This window comes from Moschus berezovskii, chromosome 12 (genome assembly GCF_049115385.1).
Source record: "Moschus berezovskii isolate FMDL1 chromosome 12, NW_MosBer_1.0, whole genome shotgun sequence".
Classification (NCBI taxonomy): Eukaryota; Metazoa; Chordata; class Mammalia; order Artiodactyla; family Moschidae; genus Moschus; species Moschus berezovskii.
Genome location: NC_142471.1, coordinates 45,406,982 through 45,433,921, shown reverse-complemented (window position 1 = coordinate 45,433,921; position 26,940 = coordinate 45,406,982). Strand labels below are relative to the sequence as shown.

At 39.4% G+C, this 26,940-nt stretch overlaps 2 protein-coding genes and 1 pseudogene across 2 annotated transcripts; 1 reads left to right on the top strand and 2 right to left on the bottom strand.

Moving 5' to 3' along the window:
- Positions 1-13,401: 13,401 nt before the first annotated feature.
- Positions 13,402-15,786, bottom strand: LOC129555112 (olfactory receptor 6C2-like). The gene is made up of 2 exons (XM_088842487.1): positions 15,766-15,786; positions 13,402-14,397 (listed from the first exon to the last, which is right to left on the bottom strand). Exon 2 carries the CDS (start codon positions 14,383-14,385, stop codon positions 13,402-13,404), a length of 984 nt encoding a protein of 327 aa, XP_088698613.1. The 5' UTR covers positions 14,386-14,397; positions 15,766-15,786.
- Positions 15,787-20,207: 4,421 nt separating this feature from the next.
- LOC129555994 (olfactory receptor 6C75-like) lies at positions 20,208-21,188 on the bottom strand. The gene has a single exon (XM_055425951.2). It carries the CDS (start codon positions 21,174-21,176, stop codon positions 20,208-20,210), a length of 969 nt encoding a protein of 322 aa, XP_055281926.2. The 5' UTR covers positions 21,177-21,188.
- A 4,030-nt stretch (positions 21,189-25,218) lies between these two features.
- Positions 25,219-26,380, top strand: LOC129555169 (shugoshin 1 pseudogene; annotated as a pseudogene).
- Positions 26,381-26,940: the final 560 nt, after the last annotated feature.

The following is a 26,940-nucleotide window of genomic DNA, read 5'->3' as shown; positions in this document are numbered from 1 at the left end:
CAGACATTTCTCCAAAGAAGACATACAGATGGATAACACATGAAAAGATGCTCAACATCGCTCATTATTAGAGAAATGCAAATCAAAACTACAATGACCTCACACTGGTCAGAATGGCCCTCATCAAAAAGACTACAAACAATAAATACTGGAAAGGGTGTGGAGAAAAGGGAACACTCTTGCAGTGTTGGTGGGAATGTAAATTGATACAGCCACTATGAAAGTCAGTATGGAGATTCCTTAAAAAGCTAGGAATAAAGCCACCATATGACCCAGCAATCCCACTCCTAGGCATATATCCTGAGGAAACCAAAATTGAAAGAGACACATGTATCCCATTGTTCATTGCAGCGCTATTTACAATAGGGGGTCACACAGAGTCGGACACGACTGAAGTGACTTAGCAGCAGCAGCAGCAGCAGAACATGGAAGCACCTAGATGACCACTGACAGAGGTATGGATAAAGAAGTGGTGGTACATATACACAATGGAATATTGCTCAGTCATTTAAAAAAAACACATTTGAGTCAGTTCTAATGAGGTGGATGAACCTAGAACCTATTACACAGAGTGAAGTAAGTCAGAAAGAGAAAGGTAAATATCATATTCTAAAGCATATATAAGAAATCAAGAAAAATGGTACTGAAGAACTTATTTACAGGGCAGCAATGGAGAAAAAGACATAGAGAACAGACTTATGGACATTGGGAGAGTGGAGAAGAGGGTGAGATGTATGGAAAGAGTAACATGGAAACTTACCGTATGTAAAATAGATAGCCAATGGGAATTTGCTGTATGGCTCAGGAAACTCAAACAGGGGCTCTGTATCAACCTAGAGGGGTAGGATGGGGAGGAAGATGGGAGCAAGGTTCAAAAGGGAGGGGATATGTGTATACCTAGACTCTGATGCTGGGAAAGATTGGGGGCGGGAGGAGAAGGGGACGACGGAGAATGAGATGGCTGGATGGCATCACCGACTCGATGGACATGAGTTTGAGTGAACTCCAGGAGTTGGTGATGGACAGGGAGGCCTGGCATGCTGTGAATCATGGGGTCGCAGAGAGTCGGACACGACTGAGCGACTGAACTGAACTGATGGCTGATTCATGTTAGGTTTGACAGAAAACAAAATTCTGTAAAGCAATTATTCTTCAATTAAAAATTAATTAATTAAAAAATAGAAATCTAAAAATGACATAGTCAAAATATTGCAAACATAAAAGCTCTCAACCAAGTATGTTCTATCCAGCGAAGTTATTCTTCAGATATGGAGTATAAAGACTTTCCCAGACAAACAAAAGCTGAGGGAATTCGTAACCACTAGATTTGCCTTACCGGAGAAGGCAATGGCAAGCCACTCCAGTACTCTTGCCTAGAAAATCCCATGGATGGAGGAGCCTGGTAGGCTGCAGTCCATGGGATTGCTGTGAGTCGGACATGACTGAGCGACTTCACTTTCACTTTTCACTTTCACACATTGAAGAAGGAAATGGCAACCCACTCCAGTGTTCTTGCCTGGAGAATCCCAGGGACAGGGAGCCTGGTAGGCTGCCGTCTATGGGGTCGCACAGAGTCGGACACGACTGAAGTGACTTAGCAGCAGCAGCAGATTTGCCTTACAAAGAGTGTTGAAAGGAACTTTTCTACAAAAGGCAAAGATACACAAAACTTTTGAGTAGGTGATAAATAGAATCAGAAAATTGCAAATATATATCAGAATAGTTTGCTAAATACAATTATAGCATAAAAATCAAAGGGAAAAAGCATTAAAAATAATAGATACTTCAACTCTGGAATGAACTCACAATCTAAAAACTGGATAAAGGAAGAGAAAAGGGATGGAACCTGTATAGGCAAATGAAGATAAGATGCTATCAAAAGAAAAAGGACTACAGTAAGTTCCCTACATATGAAGCTTCAAGTTGTGAACGTCAAAGATATGAACGTGGAACTTACTAATGAAAACTGATGGAATTGGAAGCCGAAAGAAAGGACAGAGACAAGAGGAAGAAGAAATAACTGAAGAACCAAAGAGATTCACAGTGCAGGAAATTTTAAGAGGATTTTCTTTTTGAGGAGGCACTGTTATAGTTTCTGGGGCACGGGAACCGAACCTAGAATGGTACATGAAGGTTACAGCAGCTGTTTAGAATTCAATCTCATGGTACTGGGTCATCTATGATGAGAAAAAAAGAGCTTATTCCCCAGACATCACTGGATTTCTTTTTTCAAAAGGGTAGATAGAATTGAATCCAGCAAGGAACCAGAACCTGTGCCATCAATGACAGGCATGAGTGAAAATGCAGCTTTCCCTCCATTTCCTGTTACTGATGATCCTTCAGCTCTACCATCTCCCATCTCCTTTCCCTCCTCCAGTCAGTAACTTTTCGTGCCTGTTCACTCAATGCCAGCTCCTGTATGCCAGCTGTTATACTGTGCCACTGTACTTTTCAAGGTACCATACTTTAAGATTAAAAATATTGTCTTTATTTTTTGTGCTTGTCTGTTTGTTATGTATTATTTGTGGAGAAAGCCTTATAAACCTATTATAGTGCAGTATTATATAGCTGATTGTGTTACTTGGGTACCTAGGTTAACCTTGTTGAACTTAAGAACAAATTGGACTTATGAATGCACTCTTAGAATGGAACTCACTGGTATGTAGGTGACTTATTGTAATTTATCTTTGAAACCTTTTTATATAAGCCTCAGGGTAACCACAAGACAAAAATCAAGAACAGAATCATGAAACATGAAAAAAAACTGAGCAAAATATCACAGAAACCATCAAACTGAAATGGCAAATAGAATCGCAAGGAAAAATAAAAAATGGAGTCAGAATAATCAGAAAACAGAAGACAAAATTGAAGCATTAAGTTCTCATATTACAATTATCCTAAATGTAAATGGATTTAATTCATCAATCAAAAGACACAGAGTGGCTGGATGGATTAAAAGATAAAACCAATGATAACTGCCTCCAGGAGGCTCTTCTCAGTTTTAAAGATAAATACAGGCTGAAAGTGAAGGTATGGAAGATGATACTCCAAGCAAAGAGCAGCCAAAAGAAAGCAGTTATAATCATACTCATATCAGACAAAATAGACTTCAAGCCACAGAATGTAACAAGAGACAAAGATGGAAAATATATAATAATGAAGAGGACAATCCATGAAGAAATAACATTTATAGTATATACGTGCATCTAACACAGGAGCACCAAAATACACATAGTAATTATTAACAGACCTAAATGGAGAAATTGACAGCAACACAATAATAGCAGAACATTTTAATACCCCATTTACATTAATGGGTAGATCATACAAACAGAAAGCCCACAAGGGAGCATCAGCTTTAAGTGAAACATTAGATCAGTTATGTATAGTACCTAGGAAGACATGTATGTACGCCATCTTATCAATAAGTTTACCTGAGGGCACTAGAAGTCAGTAGTGTTTTTTAACTGAAAAGGTATGACCACTGTGGCTGATTTGGGGGTTGAGTGGCATTCTGATTAGTTGGAGCTTATCAAGTGAAGTGAAAGTTGCATCCGATTCTTTGCAACCCCATGGACTGTAGTCTGCCAGGCTCCTCTATCCATGGAATTCTCCAGGCAAGAATACTGGAGTGGGTAACCTTTCCTTCTCCAGGGGATCTTCCCAACACAGGGATCAAACCCAAGTCTTCCACAATGCAGGAAGATTCTTTACCAGCTGAGCAACAGGGAAGCCTATAATTTTGCTAAATATTTTATCACAAACACACAGTATTCTTCAGCCTTGAATCTTGGGTACCATTTTCCTTGCTGCCCACATACCAAACACTTCTATGGGAATAATAATGGCTCTACTTTTCTTTCTCCTTCTTGCTAGCTATCCCATGAGGCCTTTCACTAGAGGGATTAAATCCCTGATGGCAAGGGGTGACCTTAAACATAGTTCCCCAGATTCCAGCTGCTATAATCTGGAAGAGAGGATAAAGAGGGGGTGAAAATAAATGCTGCTACCTCCTTCCCAGCAAAAACTAAATGAAAAACAAAGTACAGTTTGCTTTAAGACAATATTGCATTCACAAGAAGGATAAATATGGCAGAGTAAGAGTGGAAGGCTTCAGAAAACCATGTGTTTTCATCCAGCCAATGTAGAAGTCCACAGGGTTTCTGGTGGAGAGTCTGTGGCCAACCTCATATGACCTCTGTTTACACATTCCCAGGAAAATGAAATCTCTGTTTTCTCAAAGTTACATTTGCCTGGTTTTGCATAACTATCTTCTCCATAGATTTTACATTAATTGACAACAATGGATTTTTCATTAAGTAGAGTTTATTTACTATGCTGTGTTAATTCCTGCTATTAATTCCTGATGACTGTTCCTTGTGACTAGCATAAAACTTCACGAGACTAGCAAAAATCTTCTGGAAAAATGTGTGCTTGACTGAATGTACTCTCCCTTCACTAAAATCACATATATACTGACCTTGCTCTTGCCTCTTTGGAGCAGCTTCTCAGAGCTATCTGAGATGATGTCTCCGGGGCTGCAGTCCTCATTTTGACCCAGATAAAACTTTACTCGTGACTTTCAAGCTGTGCATTAGGGAGACAACACCAGGTGAAATATGAGCAGGTCACAATACAGCATACGACCTTCAGGTTCTGAAAAAAGGCTATACCACTTGCTAGCTTGAGAATGACAGCCTCCCTTGCATATACAACCATTGGAACCATTGGCCATTATAACATTCTGGCTCCTGAGGGTAAAATGTGTGAATCTGAAACCAAGGAGGTAGAAGCAATGCCAATTCTTACCATTTCATCGATTTACTGACTTGGGGATTTTTTTAAATTAATTAATTTATTTTAATTGGAGGCTAATTACTTTATAATATTGTAGTGGTTTTTGCCATATATTGACATGAATCAACCATTGGTGTACATGTGTTCCCCATCCTGAACCCCCCTCCCACCTCCCTCTCCATCCCATCCCTCAGAGTCATCCCAGTGCACCAGCCCTGAGCACCCTGTCTCATGCGTCAAACTTGGACAGGTGATCTGTTTCACATATGGTAATATACATGTTTCAATGCTATTCTCTCAAATCATCCCACCCTCGCCTTCTCCCAGAGTCCAGAAGACTGTTCTTTACATCTGTGTCTCTTTTGCTATCTCATAAACAGGGTTATCGTTATCATCTTTCTAACTTCCATATATATGCATTAGTATAATGTATTGGTATTTCTTTTTCTGGCTTACTTCACTCCAGGTTCATCCACCTCATTAGAACTGATTCAAATGCATTCTTTTTAATAGCTGAGTAATATTCCATTGTGTATATGTACCACAGCTTTCTTATCCATTTGTCTGCTGATGGACACTTAGGTTGCTTCCATATCCTGGCTATTGTAAACAGTGCTGCGATGAACATTGGGGTACACGTGTCTCTTTCAATTCTGGTTTCCTTGGTGTGTATGCCCAGCAGTGGGATTGCTGGGTCATATGGCAATTCTATTTCCAGATTTTTAAGGAATCTCCACGCTGTTCTCCATAGTGGCTGTACTAGTTTGCATTCCCACAACAGTGTAAGAGGGTTCCCTTTTCTCCACACCCTCTCCAGCATTTATTGCTTATAGACTTTTGGATAGCAGCCATTCTGACTGGCTTGAGATGGTACCTCATTGTGGATGTGATTTGCATTTCTCTGATAATGAGTGATGTTGAGCATCTTTTCATGTGTAACATTTATTTGATCATCTTTATGTCTTCTTTGGAGAAATATCTGTTTAGTTCTTTGGCCCATTTTTTGATTTGGTCCTTTATTTTTGACTTGGGGATTTTTGTGTCTCCAAAAATCACAAGTTTAAGTTCTACTGTAACAGAGGTTCTATTTCAGTAGATGGGAGAGATGCAGAATGCTTCTAAAAGGGAACCCAGGAAGAGGTCCACTAAACCTAGTTCACTTTGTATATCTTATGACAATAGGCTACCATGCAAAAAACAGTATACGTAAGCAATAATAATTGGCCTTTTAAGCACAAGGAGACAAGGCTTCTATGATATAACAAAGGAAGTAAGAAATATATCTGGAAATAATAGGATTCATTAGGATGTTCCTCATTATTTCCATGGTAATAACGTTGTAAGTTAAATTACAGCAGTCATGCTCATGATCGGTTAAGGACTTGGTGACTAGGGACAGGGAGCCCTCAGGTATGAAGGTCTATGTTAAATTAAAGGGCAAGAAAATTAAGCCAGTAGTTGTGCTGGCCAAGGATGAAAGAAAAGTCTAATATGGATGATCATGGAAAGACAAGATGTAACATTTATTTGACCAAGAGACCAATGACAGCAGATTAAAACATAGTTTACACATTTATCTTCCTACTGTAAGTCTGGTTTATTTTTTTTAAACACGACCAACCATTACATTGAAGAATAAGTAATAGGCAGGTTGCACTTACTTTCACTGTGGTAGGCAAGTAAATATAAATAGTGTGATGGATAAATTGAAGACACCAGTAGAACCCCACCAATATTACCTTGGTATTCAACTTGACTGGCATCCTATGGATTGTTTACTGCAAAAATTCTGCAGACTCTGCCAGAGCACTATCTTCTGACAGTGGGATACATTTCTCATGCACAGGACAAGCCAGAAATGCTGGAGATTTAAGAGTAATCTTTTAAGAGTAATCTTCAGTCAATGAAGAGACTTGCTATGTACATACTCTGTCTTATTTTCCTCTTGGTTTGAATAACTCTGAAGAGTGTTCTATACTACCACCCAGAAATCCACAGCAAGACTGAATTCCAATTTCCCAACTGGCTTGATGAAGCACAGTTCTTACTATGTCACTTTCTCTCCACCTGGCAGGTGTTTCATAGAATCAGCATTCAAATAAGTTCAGTTCAGTTCAGTTCAGTCGCTCAGTCGTGTCCGACTTTCTGCGACCCCATGAATCACAGCACGCCAGGCCTCCCTGTCCATCACCAACTCCCAGAGTTCACTCAAACTCATGTCCATAGAGTCGGTGATGCCATCCAGCCATCTCATCCTCTGTCGTCCCCTTCTCCTCCCGCCCTCAACCTTTCCCAGCATCAGAGTCTTTTCCAGTGAGTCAACTCGTCTCATGAGGTGGCCAAAGTATTGGAGTTTCAGCTTTAGCATCAGTCCTTCCAATGAACACCCAGGATTGATCTCCTTTAGAATGGACTGGTTGGATCTCCTTGCAGTCCAAGGGACTCTCAAGAGTCTTCTCCAACACCACAGTTCAAAAGCATCAATTCTTCAGCGATCAGCTTTCTTCACAGTCCAACTCTCACATCCATACATGACCACGGGGAAAACCATAGCCTTGACTAGACAGACCTTGGTTGGCAAAGTAATGTCTCTGCTTTTTAATATACTATCAAGGTTGGTCATAACTTTCCTTCCAAGGAGTAAGCGTCTTTTAATTTCATGGCTGCAATCAGCATCCGCAGTGATTTTGGAGCCCAAAAAAATAAAGTCTGACACCGTTTCCACTGTTTTTCCATCTATTTCCCATGAAGTGATGGGACCAGATGCCATGATCTTTGTTTTCTGAATGTTGAGCTTCAAGCCAACCTTTTCACTCTCCTCTTTCACTTTCATCAAGAGGCTTTTGAGTTCCTCTTCACTTTCTGCCATAAGGGTAGTGTCATCTGCATATCTGAGGTTATTGATATTTCTCCCAGCAACAGTATCAAAGGACAAAATGATAGGATACTGAATGAGAAATTCCCCAGGTCGGTAGGTGCCCAGTATGCTACTGGAGATCAGTGGAGAAATAACTCTAGAAGGAATGAAGGGATGGAACCAAAGCAAAACCAATACCCAGTTGTGGATGTGACCGGTGATAGAAGCAAGGTCCGGTGCTGTAAAGAGCAATATTGCATAGGAACCTGGAATGTTAGGTCCATGAATCAAGGCAAATTGGAAGTGGTCAAACAGGAGATGGCAAGAGTGAACATAGACATTCTAGGAATCAGTGAACTAAAATGGACTGGAATGGGTGAATTTAACTCAGATGACCATTATATCTACTACTGTGGGCAGGAACCCCTTAGAAGAAATGGAGTAGCCATCATGGTCAACAAAAGAGTCCGGAATGCAGTACTTGGATGCAATCTTAAAAACGACAGAATGATTTCTGTTCATTTCCGAGGCAAACCATTCAATACTACAGTAATCCAGGCCTATGCCCCAAACGTAATGCTGAAGAAGCCGAAGTTGAACGGTTCTATGAAGACCTACAAGACTTTTTAGAACTAACACCCAAAAAAGATGTCCTTTTCATTACAGGGGACTGGAATGCAAAAATAGGAAGTCAAGAAACACCTGGAGTAACAGGCAAATTTAGCCTTGGAGCACGGAATGAAGCAGGGCAAAGGCTAATAGAGGTTTGTCAAGAGAACGCACTGGTCACAGCAAACACCCTCTTCCAACAACACAAGAGAAGACTCTACACATGGACATCATCAGATGGTCAACACCGAAATCAGATTGATTATATTCTTTGCAGCCAAAGATGGAGAAGCTGTATACAGTTAGCAAAAACAAGACCAGGAGCTGACTGTGGCTCAGATCATGAACTCCTTATTGTCAAATTCAGACTTAAATTGAAGAAAGTAGGGAAAACCACTAGACCATTCAGATATGACCTAAATCAAATCGCTTATGATTATACAGTGGAAGTAAGAAATAGATTTAAGGGACTAGATCTTATAGATAGAGTACCTGATGAACTCTGGACGGAGGTTCGTGACATTGTACAGGAGACAGGGACCAAGACCATCCCCATGGGAAAGAAATGCAAAAAAGCAAAATGGCTGTCTGAGGAGGCCTTACAAATAGAAGCTAAAGCAAAGGAGAAAAGGAAAGATATAAGCATCTGAATGCAGAGTTCCAAAGAATAGCAAGGAGAGATAAGAAAGTCTTCCTCAGTGATCAATGCAAAGAAATAGAGGAAAACAACAGAATAGGAAAAACAAGAGATCTCTTCCAAGAAAATTAGAGATTCCAAGGGAACATTTCAAATAAGTTAATCATCTTCAAATCCTTGCTTACAGGTCTACTTCTGACTAATTCAAATCAGATACTGAATTTTCTACTACTACCTAGTTCATTTCTTCAAAAATTCACAACGTTTTTTCTTGTTTCAAAACAGAGGTTTAATAATTATAACATGCGGTATAGTCAGAAATTCACAACTTTTGTCCAAATTTATATACACAATAGGTGCTTCCCAGGTGGCTCAGTGATAAAGAATCTGCTTGTCAATGTAGGAGATTCAGGAGACATGTGTTCGATCCCTGGGTTGGGAAGATCCCCTGGAGGAGGGAATGGCAACCCACTCCAGTATTCCTGCCTGGAAAAATCTCAGGGACAGAGGAGTCTGGTCACTACAGTCCATGGGGCCACAAAGGGTGAGACACAACTGTGTGACCAAGCATGTCCATGTACACAGTAATAATATGGCTTCCTGGTGGCTCACGTGTAAATAATCCTTTGCCAGTGCAGGCGACTCAGGAGACTCGTGTTCCATCCCTGGGTCTGGAAGATCCCCTGGAGAAGGGAATGGCAAGCCATTCCAGTAATCTTGCCTGGGAAATCCCATGAACAGAGGAGCCTGGCAGGCTACAGTCCAGGGGGTCACAAAGAGTTGGACATGGCTGAGCAAAAGAGCACTCACATGCACACACACACAATAATATGAAGGTTCTTCTGTGAATCAATCCTTTATCTAAATGTACATGGGTTTCTGCATGAGGAATGTCTTTCACATCAAAAAAAAAAACTGATTTATAAGAAGTTCATCAAGGACTTTTTCACCAAGGTAAAGTAACCCATTTCTCCCAGGTCCTCCTTCTTTAATTAAAATACCCTGGACATAACACAACAAAGAACCATAGAAAGATTCTGGAAGAGTAGAAAGAAGGCAGTGGACTGCCTAGGGACAGTCTTGAAGAACATCATGCCAGTTCTTTCCCTGAGTTTCCTTATTGCCTCTCGTATTTCCCAGACAGGGTACAGCAGAATCCTCCAGCATAGAATCGCCAGTAGGTAGATTTTTTTAAATATTTCAAGAAAAAAAAAAAAGCCTGTGCCCCTTAGCCAAAGGACTGAGAAGACAGTGGCCTAATAGAAAATGAATTTTTGTCAGTACCAATCTTACTCTATCTTCATGCCAACCTGAAAAACCACACCTTCTTCATCAAGGTTGAGCAGTGATTTATGCCTCCCCACATATTCATGATAAAAGATAAACATAAATAAATTCTCAGCAAGCTCAGAGCAGAGAGAAACCATCTCAACTTGGCAAAAAAAAAAAAAATCTACGAAAAAGAGAGCGGTAACATCATACTTAATGCTAAAAGACTAAATGCTTCCTCTCTGAGATAGCAAACATGACAACTCTGGAAGTTCTAGCCACTGCAGTAAGGCAAGAAAAAGAAATAAAATGCACAAAGACTGGAAAGAAAGAAAGAAAACTGTTGGGAAATTATATGAATATCTACATAGACAACCCTAAGCAACCTACAGAAGCATTACTAGAACTAATAAGTGATTTCAGCATGGTCACAGGGTGCAAGATCAACCCCTCAAAAGAAAAATCACATATTTATATAATAACAATAAAATTGTGGAAACAAATTAAAACACATTGCCATCTATAATAGCTCCAAAGGAAAAAATACTTAGGTATAAATCTAACAAAATATGTACACAATCTATGTGTGGAAAACTAGACTACTGTGATGAAAGAAATGAAAGAAGCCTAAATAAATGAGGAAACACAGTGTTCATTAATTGGGAGATTCAACACGGTAATGATGTAGGATCTTTCCAAATTGATCAACAGATTTTACACAGTTTTCAGCAAAATATCAGAAAAGTTTTTGTAGATATAGACAAACTTACTCTAAAAATTATATTGAAAGGCCTGGGCCATATAATAAGTTTTTTTAATCTTGAAAAATAAAGAAAATAGGAGTGATTATTCAGTATTAATTTTTATTGTGTAGGTACAGGAATCAAGACAGTGTGATATTGGTGGAGATATAAACACACAGATTGGTGGAACAGAATAGATAAACCAGAAATAGGCCTTTAACAATAAGCCCAACTGATTTTTCACAAAGATATATAAGTAGTTCAATGGAGGAAGGATAATTTTTCAACAAATGGTAATGGATCAATTAGACATTCACAGGCAAAAGAAAACTTCAGTCTAAGCCTGACAGCTTATACATATACTAACTCAAAATGGATTGCAGACAAACTTTAAACACAAAAATAATTTTTTTTAGGAACTATGAGGAAATTTTTTGAATCTAGGGCTAAGCAGCTCTTAGGCTTGATATCAAATGTATGATCTATAAGATGAAAAACTGGTGAATTAGACCACATCAAATCTGTGAAGACTGGTAGAAATGGCTCTTTTATCTAATGCACAGAAACCAATACAGAGGACTCTCAGGAGTTCCCTATCTTTAGATCAGGCTCAAAAATTACCCATCTAATTTCTACTTTGGAGAAAGGAGTGACATAGACGTACCTGTCCTTGGAAAACCATAACCCCAGGACTGCTTATAATAAAACCATTCCCAAACTTAAAAATCTAAAGAACACTCTTTTGACAGTTTAAAATTCTTCATAGTGAGATTACTCCTTAAATATATACTTTTTCCTCAGAACGAGCTAAAAGGAAGATCTGCCCTCAAGTCAGACATACTAAACTTCCAGTGTAGACCACGCACATGCAGTATCAGGTGTGACTGAGCCTAATTTCCACGAGGGCCAGTTATCTGCTGATGGGAGTCACTCCTCAGTGAACCTGTAAACACAATCACTGACTCCATTTTCATCCACTTTGTAATTATTAATGTACTCATTCTCCTTTTAAAGTTTTCTAAGTATGAGTTCTATTAGTGTTTGCTGCCTAAAATGTCAACCAGAATTTACCTTAACATGGAAGACATGTTAAGGGAAGCAGCTCCCACACCTTAAGGTCACACCAAGGAGAAAATACCTCTTAGGTGGGAAGAAAGCATTTGCTACTGGGATCACCTGCCTTTCAACAGATGGTTGAATCCAGAACTTGGCAACATCAGTTAGAGAAAAATAAGTGCACAGGTTTAAACTTGCTTACCTTAATTGTCCTGTCTCTCCTGTAATAGGGCAGGGAACCACCCAGGATTGTAGACGAAAGGTTCCCACCAGAGAACGCAGCTCCATGCATTTTCTCAATTGTTCCCCTTTGATCTTCAGGTTTTAAAAAGTTTAGCAAAAAATAAATAAATAAATAAAAAGTTTAGCCAACCATATGAACTAGACTTATTTAGTAATTACATATGTTATTAACAGTACCATTTTTTATTTCCTTATCATCCAGGGTAGATTTCAATCAAACATCCAGATTTATTATGCTAGGAAATCCCCTAAAACACTCTCCCAGTTGCCATTGTAAGTAATAAAGTTACAGAAATACAAAAAAAAAAATGTGCTTTTGTCTGTGTTTTAAGAAGTTAAAGAAAATTTTATTAATAATGTTTGACACAGCCAAAGATGATACACTGAAGAGCTCATCTTAACCACCTGGAGATACACTGACTTGTTACTACACTAACATCAACAGACCCAGAGAAGAACCAGTGAGCATATAGCGGATTCATTTACATAAACAAATTCAGTTAATGAAACTACATTAATTTGTACTATGACTTTTCATAGTTTTCAGAAACAGATTTGTTTCTTAAAATTCAAACCAGAATATCTAATGGTAAAGAAGAGTTCTGTCTATTTTTCATAGGTATCAGAAAATTAAAGCATCAGAATACATCATGAATGACATTTATTAAATCTGATTGGCAACACTTGAATTATTATTTTAAAGATATTGTATTGTATGATGTATGTATAGTAGTTGCTCCATAAATGTTGTTTGAATTAAATTCATATAAGACCATCAGTAGAAAATCAATGAAGATATCATCAGTGCAACATAGAGAACAAGTGAAATTTTCAAATAAACAAGGCTTCACAGGTGGCACCGTGGGAAAGAATCTGCATGCCAATACAGGAGACTTGGGAGACAAAGGTTTGATCCCTGGGTTGGGATGCCATGGAGGAGGAAATGGCAACTTACTCCAGTATTCTTGCCCAGGAAATCCCATGGACAGACGAGCCTGGTGGGCTACAGGACATGGGGTCACAAACAACATGACTGAGCAACTGAGCACATTCACAAGATTGAATTGCAAAATATAGACAGTCCCCATCCAGCTGAAGAGCAGCACAAGCTAGATCATCATATGGAGAGCTTCTCTAGAATAGATTTTGCCAATGGTGGGAAACTGAACTAGAGGGTCAAGAGAATCCATTTAGCCTCCAAAGATCTGTTTCTGCAACCTCACCCTAGACAGCGTGTCCCTCAGAGCCTGGTGGACCTGTTTGTTCCGTAGAGTATAAATGACAGGGTTCAGCATCGGGGTCACGACCATGTTCACAAGGGCAGCCTCCTTGTTGGAGTCCAGCCTGTTCACCGGCTTTGGTTTCAGGTATATAAACACACAGCTGCCGTACATCAGGGAGAGGACAATGAGGTGAGAGGAGCAGGTGGAGAAAGCTTTCTGTCGCTCCTTGGCTGATGGCAGTCGCAGGATTGTGACGACTATGCTGCTGTATGCAATGATGGTTACAATTAGGGAGAGTAGAATGACAAATGCAGTAAGGAAGAAGAAATGTGTCTCAACAGATCTGGTGTCAGAGCAGGAGAGATGAATTAAGGAGCCAAGGTCACAGAAGAAATGAGAGATGATGTTGGGCCCACAGAATGATAACTGGGAAACTTTGAGCATCAGATCAGTGAAGAAGATGAAGGACAAATCATAGCAGAAAAAACTCAGAAGAAAACTAACCCTCAGGTTCATGATGGATGCATAGTGCAGAGGCTTGCAAATGGCCAGGTATCGATCCAATGACATCACAGCCATGAGAAAGAAAATCACTGCACCAAGAAATAAAAAGAAGAAGGCTTGTGTGAGACAAGCAGGAAAGGGAATTGTCTGCCTTCCTGAAAGGAAGATGGACAGCAGTTTAGGAATAACTGTGGTGATGAAACAGCATTCGCAGAAGGAGAAAGTGCTCAGTAAAACATACATTGGCGTCTGGAGGCGATGGTCAGCCCAGGTGATGGTGATTATGACCATGTTTCCCATGATCGAGGCCACGTACGCCAGCAGATGCACCAGGAAGAGGAGGCTCCCCCAGTGCTGGACGGCAGGGAACGCCCCCAGAATGAACTCCTGGATGTGAGACTCATTTTTTACCTCCATAGTTATCTCTATTTGTCTATTTGTCATCATCCTCTGCTTAACCTGTGGAACGGAAAATACTATCACTGAAAAACAAAACAATTTAAATGATAACAAATCTTAAAAAAAAAAAATCAATACTTTCAGCTGTATTTGTGAAGCAGGGATCATTTCATATTTTTAAAATATTTTACTATAAAGGACGTTTTACTATTATAACATTACATTAACTATACTAATTATTAAATTAAAGATTCATTTTTTATTTTTGATAATTATTTTTAATGTGTCACTTAAATCTTCTGGAAAATAACATCTGTGAATAATTGGCTACAAAGTAAACAGGGCAAAATAAAAATGATTGTTTCTAGACACATCCACAACTTACGGTTAACAACGAAGGCTGTCATCCTGCAGAAAGTACATCTCATGGGCTCACAGTCATTTCTATGCTTCATTCAGGTGTGACATGCAGTGGAGGAACCCTCCTACACACTGACTCAAACCCTTTGAAAATGTAAAGTGTGAAAGAGCCATTTTCTTATTACCATGTTCAAAATCAGTTATTTTCCTAAAGTCGCTTCAGTTTGAATTCTTTTTTCAAAACCGCAGTGTGAGCAGTAAAGCTAGTTTATAATATTATAATGACACAGTCTGTGGATTTAAGAGAAACCATATCTAAAATTGAGGGGGGAATGGTTTCATGACTTGGTTAATCAGATTCAATGAACACACACTGAATGGGTGAATCGGATTCCCTCACGCTCCACCTACCTAGCAGAATGGTAGTGCTTCATTATGCAATTAGTCATAGATTACTCGTCAACATTCCTTTTCTGGGAATACATTTTTACACTGGAGGTATTCAGTGTGGCAGAATTAAACCTGTATTTCATTGCAATCACTAGACAAACATTTGTCTTTATTAAAAAATAATGCCAAAACCTAACTAGAAACTAAGTATATTGATAGAATCATTGGGGAAGGGGTCTGGGCATCTGCTATGAATCAGTGCTTGAGTGAATAAGAAATCATAATTTAATTGTATTTTACTTACCTCCTCTTGGCCAAAACTATTACTTTAACTGATGGCTCAGATGGTAAAGAATCCATCCACCATGCAGGAGACTTGGGTTCAATCTCTGGGTTGGGAAGATCCCCTGCCAAAGGGAATGGCTACCCACTCCAGTATTCTTGCCTAGAGAATCCCATGGACAGAGGAGCCTCGTGGGCTCCAGTCCAAGGTGTTTCAAACTGTTGATATGACTGACTAGCTAGTACTTTTTCTTAAATTTTTATTTAATAAATAAAAGTAAAATTTTCATTGCTTTAACTATTCATGATCTACATCATATACTTAAACATAACCAATCTCTGGTTAAAATATCTGACCTGTTAGATAGCAAGTTAGCCCCATTATCAAGTACTCACCACGAAGCAGCTCACAGGAAACAGTATATTTTTGACAATGTGCTTCTCTCTGTTCTTAAAACAAAGCAGGCTAATGTAACATTCTCCTAGGCTGATGGAAAAGGGGAAAAACACTCTTAGCTAAGATATACCTTTCTTTGACCTAATACAAAATTAATGGATGCCTTATGTTCTACATTAGTAGGAAAATATTAAGGCTCCATTAAAAAAAGTACATTTCCAAACTCTGGAGGATTAATGAGCATAGTTTTCTCCATGGCAATCTGACTGATAAATTCTGAACCATTAAGATAATACAAGTTGCCCCAATCATCCACTAGCACTTTCTGATATTACTATTTGGAATACCTGGACATATTTGTTTCCATTCTACAATGCACTATGAACAACAAACTGTTAGTTTTGCATCCACCCCAGAAGAGAATCAAAAAGAAGAGACAACAAAGGTCAATTTCCTTGTTTAGTGACCCTGTTATCAGTCACTTCCCAATCAACCTGTCACCCCACCAAACATAGGTGAGGATCACAGCAGTCATAAGTGAGAACACATTCAAATGCCCTTATGATATAATTATCACAGACTTATTTATCCTCACCAGTGAGAACCCATTGGGTCCAAAGGACACACCTCTGGAACTTTAAAATTCATTAGAGGGGATTTTTTTTTAATGGGATAGGAACTATAATCAGAACAGAGTCTCAGATGACATTTAATTACTTCATATTTGGAAATAGGACATTCCAGCTGACATGTGTCATAATTACCCCTTCACTGCATATGGTAAGATACTGCTATCATTCTCAATAGGCTACACAGTCCTCTGTGATAGTCCTCAAAGGTACATTTTGCACAACTGCCTGTTGTTTAGTCGCCTAGGTGTGTTCGACTCTTCTGTGACCCCATAGACTGTAGCCCGCCAGGCTTCTCTTTCCATGCGATTTCCCAGGCAAGAGTACAAGAATGTGTTGCCATTTCTGCTCCAGGAGATCTTCCACACCCAGGAATCGAACTTGCGTCTCCTGTCTCCTATATTGGCAGAAGGATTCTTCACCACTGTCCCACCTATGAAGACTTGAAGTTGTATAGGAAGGTTTTCAACTGTCAAGCAAAGTATTCTTTATAAAACTCTTGCTAATTTCTAGTTTTTGTACATTTTTAATTGAGAATGTGACCCCTATAGGTCTTCCTTGGTGGCTGAGTGGCAAATAAAACAACCCACCTACTATGCAGGAGAAACGAGTTCGATCTCTGTGTCAGGAAGATCCCCTGGAGAAGGAAATGGCAACCTACTCCAGTATTCTTGCCTGGGAAATCCTACGGACAGAGGAGCCTAGCTCCAAAGATTTGCAAGGAGTCAGACAAGACTGAGCAATTATGCATACACAAGCACCCATATTTTATCTCTTACATGTGAACTCTAAAAATGAAACAAACTAGTGAATATTAAAAAATAAACCAGACTCATAGATGTAGGAAAAAAAATTAGTAGTTCCCAGTGGGGAGAGGGAAGAAGGAAAGGGCAAAATAGGGTTCAGGAATAAGAGGTACAAACCACTATGTATAAAATAAATAAGCTACAATGATAGACTGTACAACACAGAAAAAATAGCCCATATTTTTTTAAAAAAAATAAATTGAGCATAATATTTTAAAAATGTGAGCCACTGAGACTTCCATGGTGAACCAATGGTTAAGAATCTGCCTGCCAATGCAGGGAACACAGGTTTGATCCCTGTTCCTTGAAGATTCCTCATACTTCAGAGCAATAAGCCTGTGCAATGCAAATGCTGAAGCCCAAGCACCTAGAGCCTGTGATCCACAATTCACCAATGTTATCTTTGATTTTTATCCCTTGCTTGCTGCTGCTGCTGCTGCTGCTAAGTCGCTTCAGTCGTGTCCGACTCTTAATGACTCCATGGACTGCAGCCTACCAGGCTCAACCATCCATGGGATTTTCCAGGCAAGAGTACTGGAGTGGGGTGCCATTGCCTTCTCCGATCCCTTGCTTGGACCTAGGCAAAAAATAAGAAGCTTCCCTTTTATCTCCCTTAAAGTTCTCCTTTAGTACCATGGAAATCTCTACTGTTTAGGGCTTAGTTGTCTAAACAAGTTATTTGATGTGGCCAAACTCATTGCCCAACCATTGTGTTTCGCACAAAGCTAGGTTTAGTTTATAACACTACTAGTTGATCAATCATATCGAAGTCACATACACGGCTAGATGTATTTCACAGAATTTGAACTTTGTTTTGCTTTTTTTTCCCTGTCTAAAATAATAAAATTATGCTTTAACTGATCTTAAGGAAGAAAAATTTAACTGGAGATATTTCTATCTTTATTTTAGCTTAAAATTCCCTATTCATTAATAGCCTCAAAAGATTCCACAATAAGAAATGCCTGCAATTTTTTTGTGTACTTGGAACTTTCTAACGCATGAAGAACCTGGTTTTATTCCTATGAAAGTCTTGGCTAATAGAGTTCAAACACAGGAAACACAGTTTAAACTCATCATACTGGTGACTTAAAGTTATTGATGGAACTCCTGAACATATTCATTCTGACTTATTCTGGTCCACATGGGCTAAGCAGTCAGAAGCAAGCCAGTCTTAGGCAAGGAGAAACTGTGAGTTCTAACACAACACAGCACCTTACAATCTGATCAGACCTACCAACTTACAGCTTCTTCTAAGGAGTAATGGGTCACTTCTCGCAGCTCCGCCCCCCAACTCAGTACAGTATGAACAGACAAGCGTATCAGCTCTTAGTTTCCCACTGAATATAGAAGGAACTGGACAACATTTCTAGTACCCCAACTTTCCCAGCTGTTAATAGAAGGACTGGATTCTATCTACCTGTCTTAGGGCTGGAATAATAAGGATGACACACCTTAGTCTCTTGGGACACACTAAAACAGACACAGTGGTTTAGATGAGCACAAGGTTTGGGTCACCAAGGTTTTTGGTGATTGGTGATGTCCATCTCCTGCACTAGTCTGGGCTAGACTGTGAAGATTGGTTCTTTTATCTAATGGACAGAGACCAACACAGAGGACTCTCAGGACTTCCCAACTTCTGTCAGATTCAAAAATTACTCATTTAACTTCTATTTTGGAAAAGTGAGAGACAAAGGCACAGATGTCCTTGGAAGACTGTAATTCCTAGGACAACTTATCATCAAATCACTCCCAGACATAAAAATCTAAATCACCCAGTATTCCTGACAATCTAAAACTCTTCCTAACAATATTATGCCTTAAATTAGAAGTAATTTTCAAGTCAAGTTAAAAGGGAAATATACACTCACATCAGACAAAGTAAAAATCAAATGCACATTATGCACACGCAGTGTTAGATGTGATGGGATCTATGCCCCTTTAGGGCCAATTACCTTCAGGTAGGAGCCACTTCCTCAATGAAACTTCAAACACAGTAAATGGCTCCATTTTGATGCCCCTTTTTTATTATTAATGCACTCATTTTCCTTTTATATTTTTCTAATTATGATTTCTATTAGTTTTTGCTACACAAATTTTCAACCACAAATTAGCTTAACATAGATGACACTGGCATCTCCTACACCCAAGATCACACTAAGCTGAAAATACCTCTTATATGGGAGGAAAGAATTTGCTACTGGGATTATCTACCTTTGAGCAATTTTTGCTTCTAGGATTTGGCAACATCAATTACAGAAAAAATAAACTTGACATAATTTGAAAGCTTTTCAGTTTGTTTATATTTCAAGAAAGAATTAAAGAAAATGTTATTGATAAAATTTGATACATCTGGAAGATGATACACTGAAAGAGCTCATCTAAAACTCTGGAGTTACACTGAGCTGTTTGGACACTAAAACCAATAGACATGAAGAACTAGTGGAAAAAGAAAGCCAATAGATATGAAGAAGAACTAGACAGGAAGAAGAACTAGTGAGCATTCACATAAGTAGATTCAAATGATAAAACACCATTAAGTTGTACTATGACTTTATATAATTTTCAGAAATAATTTTTAACTGTAATTTTCAAACCTTGAGTATCAAATGGTAAAGAAGTTTATCTATCTTTTCTGAGGTATCATAAACTTTGAGCATAAAAATGTATCATGGATAGAAATGATAAAATCTTGCAACATTTTTATTATTGCATTAATGACTTTGTAGCTTATGATTTATGTATAATAGTTGCTTCACAATATTGCTTGAATTGAATCCATTTAAGACCAATCAATAGAAAAATCAAGGAAGATAGCTTTAGCAGAATATAGAGAACAAACGAAATTTTCAAATAGAAGAAGGTATTAAATAATAAAATAAGACAGTACCCATCCAGCTGAAAAGTAGCACAAGATAGATCTCCATATGGAGAGCTTCTTGAAAACAGACTTTGCCAATGGTGGGAACTGAGCTAGAGGATCAAGCAGACCCACTCAGCCTCCAAACTCTATTTTTGCAATCTCATCCTAGACAGCATGTCCCTCAGAGCCTGGTGGACCTGCTTGTTCCGTAGAGTATAAATGACAGGGTTCAGCATCGGGGTCACCACCGTGTTCACAAGGGCAGCCTCCTTGTTGGAGTCCAGCCTGTTCACCTGCTTTGGTTTCACGTATATAAACACACAGCTGCCGTACATCAGGGAGAGGACAATGAGGTGAGAGGAGCAGGTGGAGAAAGCTTTCTGTCGCTCCTTGGCTGATGGCAGTCGCAGGATTGTGATGACTATGTTGCTGTATGCAATGATGGTTACAATGAGGGAGAGTAGAATGACAAACGAAGTAACAAAGAAGAAATACATTTCAACAGAGCTGGTGTCAGAGCAGGAGAGACGAATTAAAGAGCCAAGGTCACAGAAGAAGTGAGAGATGATATTGGGGCCACAGAATGATAACTGGGAAACTTTGAGCATCAGACCAGTGAAGAAGATGAAGGACAAAGAATAGCACAAGAAAATCAGGAGGAAACTAACCCTCAGGTTCATGATGGATGCATAGTGCAGAGGCTTGCAAATAGCCAGGTATCGATCCAATGACATCACTGCCATGAGAAAGAAAATTCCTGCTCCAATAAATAAAAAGAAAAAGGCTTGTGTGAGACAAGCAGGAAAGGGAATTGTCTGCCTTCCTGAAAGGAAGATGGACAGCAGTTTAGGAATAACTGTGGTGATGAAACAGCATTCGCAGAAAGAGAAAGTGCTCAGTAAAACATACATTGGCGTCTGGAGGCGATGGTCAGCCCAGGTGATGGTGATTATGACCATGTTTCCCATGATCGAGGCCAGGTACGCCAGCAGATGCACCAGGAAGAGGAGGCTCCCCCAGTGCTGGACGGCAGGGAACGCCTCCAGAATGAACTCCTGGATGCGAGACTCATTTTTTACCTCCATAGTTATCTCTGTTTCTCTGTTTGGCATCATCCTCTGCCTAATCTGTAAAGCAGAAAACACTATCACCGAAGAATAAAGCATTTAAGTGATGTCAACTATTAAATAATATAAAAATACTACCTTATGCTACATTTTTGAATGAGATCATTTCATATTTTGAAATATTTTACTATAAATGATATTATATTATTATTACATTATATTAATAATAACAATAGTTATTAAATTATAAAATTAAAGATTTATTTTTGTTTTTGCTAATACATTTTAATGTGTCACTTAACTTTTCGGAAAATAATATCTGTAAATAACAGTCCACAAGATAAACAGCACAAAATGAAAATGATTTTTTGCAGACACATACACCATTAATGGTTTAACAATGAAAGCTATCATCCTGCAGAAATACATCTCATGGACTCACTCTTCATTCTATGCTTCAGCAGGACATGCAATGTAGGAACCCTCCTATGCACTGATGTTAGCCCTTTGAAAATAAAAAATGTGAAAGAGCCATTTTCTTTTTTTTTTAATTTTTTTAATTGGAGGCTAATTATTTTATAATATTATATTGGTTGGTTTTGTCATACATTGACATGAATCCACCCCGGGTGTGTTTCAAATCAGTTATTTTCTTGAAGTCTTTTCAGCCTGAGTTCTTTTTTTAAGACCCTAGGGTGAGCAATAAAGGTAGTTATTTATGCTATCCTAACCACCTAGTCTGTGGGTTTAGAGAAACCATACCTAAATTGGAGGGGAAATGGTTTCATGAATGGCTTATTCAGATTCAATGAACACACATACAGTGGGTGAATCAGATTCCCTCACACTCTACCAACCAGCAGAATGGCAGTGTTTCATTCCGCTATTAGTTATAGATTACTCTTCAACATTCATTTTTCTGGGAATAATTTTTTACATTGTAAGTCTTCCGTGTGGCTGAATTAAAACTGTTTTCATTGCAATTGCTAGAGGAACATTATTTTTTTTTCTTAAAAAACATGCCAATGCCTAACTAGAATCCAAGTATATTGATATAATCTTTGGGGAAGGGGTCAGTGCTTGAATAAATAAGTAACCATAATTTAATTGTATTTTACTTAATTCCTTTTGGCCAAATCTATTACTTTAACTATGCATGATCCACATTAGAAACTTAAACATAGCCAATCTCTGGTTAAAATCTCTGACCTGCTAGATTGCAAGCTAGCCCCACGATCAAGTACTCACCACGAAGCAGCTCACAGGAAACAGTGTTTTGTTGACAATGTGCTTCTCTTCTTAAAACAAACCAGGATGTTTTTCCAAGGCTACTGGAAAAGGGTAAAAAACAGTTTTAGTTGAGATATACCTTTCTTGGACCTCATACAAAATTAATGGATGCCTAGTGTCCTAAATTAATAGGAAATTACTAAGGTTCCACTTTTTAAAAAGATACATTTCCAAACTCCGGAGTAACCTACATCATAGTTTTCCCCCATAACGACCTGATAAATTCTGGACATTAAGACAATACAAGCTGCCCCAACTGTCCACTAGCACTTTCTGTGTTTGGAATACCTGGACATATTTATTTCCATGCTACAATGCATCGTGAACATCAAACTTCTTTGGTTATGTATCCATCCCAGAAGAAAGTCAAAAAGATGAAACAACAAAGGACAATTTCTTGTTTAATGACCCTGTTATCAGTCACTTTTCCATCAACCAGACACCCCACTCCATATAGAGAAGGATCACAGCAGTCATAAGCAAGAACACATTCAAATGCCCTTATGATATAATTATTACAGGCTTATTTACCATCACCAGGGAGGATGCTCAGTGTTCAGTGGACACAGATTTGGAACTTTCAAATTCATTAGAGGGGATTTTTTTTAATGGAATAGGAACTAAAATCACAACAGAGCCCCAGAGGACATTTAATTACTTCATATTTGGAAATGGAAAATTCCAGCTGACATATATTATATTACCCTTTCACTGCATATCTACTATCTTTCTCAATAGGCTTCACAGTCCTCTCTGAAAGTCCTTAAAGGTAGATTTTGCACAACTGCCCTAGAGTTGTCAAATTTACAGATTCACAAATTACGTATATCAAGAAAGACTTAAACAACAGAAACTCTTTTTTAGATTAGAATTATCTTTGCTTTTTCATCTTTTTTTTAATTTATTTTAATTGGAGGCTAATTACTTTACAATATTGTATTGGTTTTGCCATACATTGACATGAATCTGCCCCAGGTGTACATGTGTTCCCCATCTTGAACCCTCCTCTCACCTCCCTCCCCATCTCATCCCTCTGGTTCATCCCAGTACACCAGCCCCGACCATCCTGTATCATGCATCGAACCTGGACTGGTGATTCATTTCATATGATAATATACATGTTTCAATGCCATTCTCCCAAACCATCCCACCCTCACCCTCTCCCACAGAATCCAAAAGACTGTTCTATACATCTCTGTCTCTTTTGCTGTCTCGTATACAGGGTTATTGTTATCATCTTTCTAAATTCCATATATATGTGTTAGTATACTGTATTGGTATTTTTCTTTCTGGCTTACTTCACTCTGTATAATAGGCTCCAGTTTCATCCACCTCATTAGAACTAATTCAAATGTATTCTTTTTAATCGCTGAGTAGTACTCCATTGTGTAAATGTACCACAGCTTTCTTATCCATTCGTCTGCAGATGGACATCTAGGTTGCTTCCGTGTCCTCGCTATTATGAACAGTGCTGCGATGAACATTGGAGTACACGCGTCTCTTTCAATTCTGGTTTCCTCGGTGTGTATGCCCAGAAGTGCTATTGCTGGGTCATATGGCAGTTCTACGTCCAGTTTTTTAAGGACTCTCCACACTGTTCTCCACAGTGGCTGTACTAGTTTGCATTCCCACCAACAGTGTAAGAGGGTTCCCTTACCTCCACACCCTCTCCAGCATTTATTGCTTGTAGACTTTTGGATAGCAGCCATTCTGACTGGCGTGAAATGGTACCTCATTATGGTTTTGATTTGCATTTCTCTGATTATGAGTGATGTTGAGCATCTTTTCATGTGCTTGTTAGCCATCTGTATGTCTTCTTTGGTGAAGCTCTTTGGTTTGTGTGTGTGTGTGTCAATACTTTATTTTGGTGTAAAGACGGGAAGCTGGAAAATACACTGTATTTAAATTTTTCTTGGATCCCCCTCACATTGTGGAAACTCCTCCCCCCAGAGCTAATCTGTTCAAACTCAAATACTTAATAATTACAGCAGCAGACAAAAGCGCAAATAAAAAGAAAACCAGACGGAGAAGTTAGCCTGGGCCAGTAGTGTCACTTGGTATGGACGATGGAGGTGCTGAAAAGGAACTTCTGGTTTTTTCTTTTCTTTCCTCCTTTCTCTTCAGAGAGCGGATCTGAAGTCACCGGTGTGTCCAGTTTCACGAAGGCTGCTTCAGTAGCTTGGCTGAAGGAATTCTGGAAACTGGGCACAGGAACGCGGTCTGAGGTATCACTCTCCCCATCGCTGTCCACAGGGGCAGGAGGACCGAAGGTGTTTTCATCTTTCTTTGGAGCATTTTGGGCCATACATCTGCTTTTGCTTTTCCAATTCTCAGCATCTGGGCAAAGGAAGGGAAGGGAGAGTCTTCTTCCAGACTTCCAACGCAGAAGGAAGGACTGTCCTGACTGGCAGTGGGTGACAGAGGGGTCAATAGAAAGTCTGCTTGGGAACCTGGACTTCTGCTAAGAGGAGAAAGGGAGAGCACCCCACGGCCCTCAGTACTGGTGGACCCCAAAGCAGAATCAGAGGAGCAGGTGTAGGAATTGAAGGCAGGAAACTGCTGGAGATTCTCCAGGGCAATGTGGACTTCCAGGTACTTGCCCTGCTTCTTCTTCTCCTCCATCTCGATCCGGCGCTCTCGGCGGCGTTCCTCCTGGGCCTTCTTCTGGCGCTGCCGCTTCCTCTTCTCAGTGTCATCTGGGAATATCTCTAGGGTTTCCTTAGAGACCAGAGGAGGCTGAAGAGCCAGTTAGTTCACAGATGCTGAACTCGCAGGTGAGCGGCAAGTGAGAGAGGTATCTATGACGCGGTCGCACATCTTCGGACATGGAGTAGCCGGAGATCGCCACCACCGTGGCCGAGATCTTCTCGGGGCTCCGCTCCAGGCTGCCGTATTCCCGCACGAGGCAGCGCGCGTTCACAGGGTGCAGGAACGTGTGCCGCCCGTCCTCCGCTTGGTAAAAGTAGTAACAAGGAGAGCTGCTCAGGTGTGTGATGCTTGGTTTGGTGACGGGTTCCTGCCGGCTGGACTCGGTACAAATGGTCCCTTCTCTTTGGAACTAGAAAGGATTAGACTTGTAGACCCACCAATAATCACACGGATACTTGAAAATGTAGAACAAAGTGTTTGTCGGTACGACAGGAGTCAAATTTACTTATCACCAAGGCTGATTCACCCAGGACAATATACCAAAACAAAGACAGACGTTTATGACTATAAATCACAACAAACTAAAAGTAAGCACAGAGGTGCCAAAGAAAGAAAAGGAGAAGAGAAAGCTAACGAAAGGGGAAAATCAAAATCTGTATCAAAGTATAAAGGGAGCAAAAGTGAAAACAAAACTGTTTCAAAAAAAAGGTTGAATGAAGCTGTCACCTCCTGTGACGCTTACGATTTTAATTTGGAAGAAGGTGTTCACCTCACTCCTTTCCGGCCAAAAGTGTGCAATGATGCTCCAAGAGAAGAAACCGACAATGACTCTGAAGTGAGATCTGTTAATCAAGCTGTTCAGGAGATGATTCTGATGACCTCTATGTTCCCACGTGCAAGTCCAGTCCAGATCTCAGCAGTGAATCAAGCAGGAGTGCTGTCCCCAGGCCTCGACCTAAAGGAACACTGAGGCATGGGGGCGGAAAGGAGACAGAGGGCTCTAAGACAGTGGAAACGCCCCCTGGTGCACCGCCTGAAACTCACCGGTCACCTCATTCTAGCCTGAAGGATATCACGAATGTCCCTTTGTATCCTGTGGTGGAAACCAGAAAGCTTTCTCTTTCTCCAAAAAAGAATGTAGAAAGCCCACCAGTGTCACTACGTAAACGTAGGTGCAAAGCCGCCATCCTGAACTATAACGAACCCACGGTCACTTCGAAATTGAGAAGAGGGACCCTTTTACAGATTTGCATTTCTTGAATTCACCTATTTTCAAGCAGAATAAAGATTCCAGACACTGTTCTAAAAAATAATAATAATAAGTGTGAAGCAACTACAATGAAGCCTGTGTTACATGCTATTGAAATTCATCCTACATTCATCCGCTTCTGTGGCGCCAAGAGGGAATCTGTAAAACAGTATTCAAATAGTTGAACTATTGCTATAGAATATTCTCTTGACAAGACTGTAGATCATGAACATGTCTTCAAAACTATATTTCAAAAGTGATGTGTCTTCTTAAACCTTTGATACATTTTGTTTATTTTTCTTCTAGCTATAAATAATTGGACTGAGGTACTATCATAGTTTAGATTTTTTATATTGCCTAAAACTTAATTGATATATCTTATACTAGCATTGGGAAATTAATCATGTTTCTTCAAATTAAGATGTTTTCGTTATAAGGCATCTTTTTTTCCCTTAAGTGGGTAGTACTATGATTGAATGAGTTTTTGAAGACAGACTGAAGATCTTTTGAAACTCTTTGTACAGTGTTTGACTAAAATGAATCCTTGTCATTCACAGTAGAGTATACGCTAAGCTGTTTGTGGGTTCCTTATACCATCGTTGTATTTGATTTTTTCAGACAAAA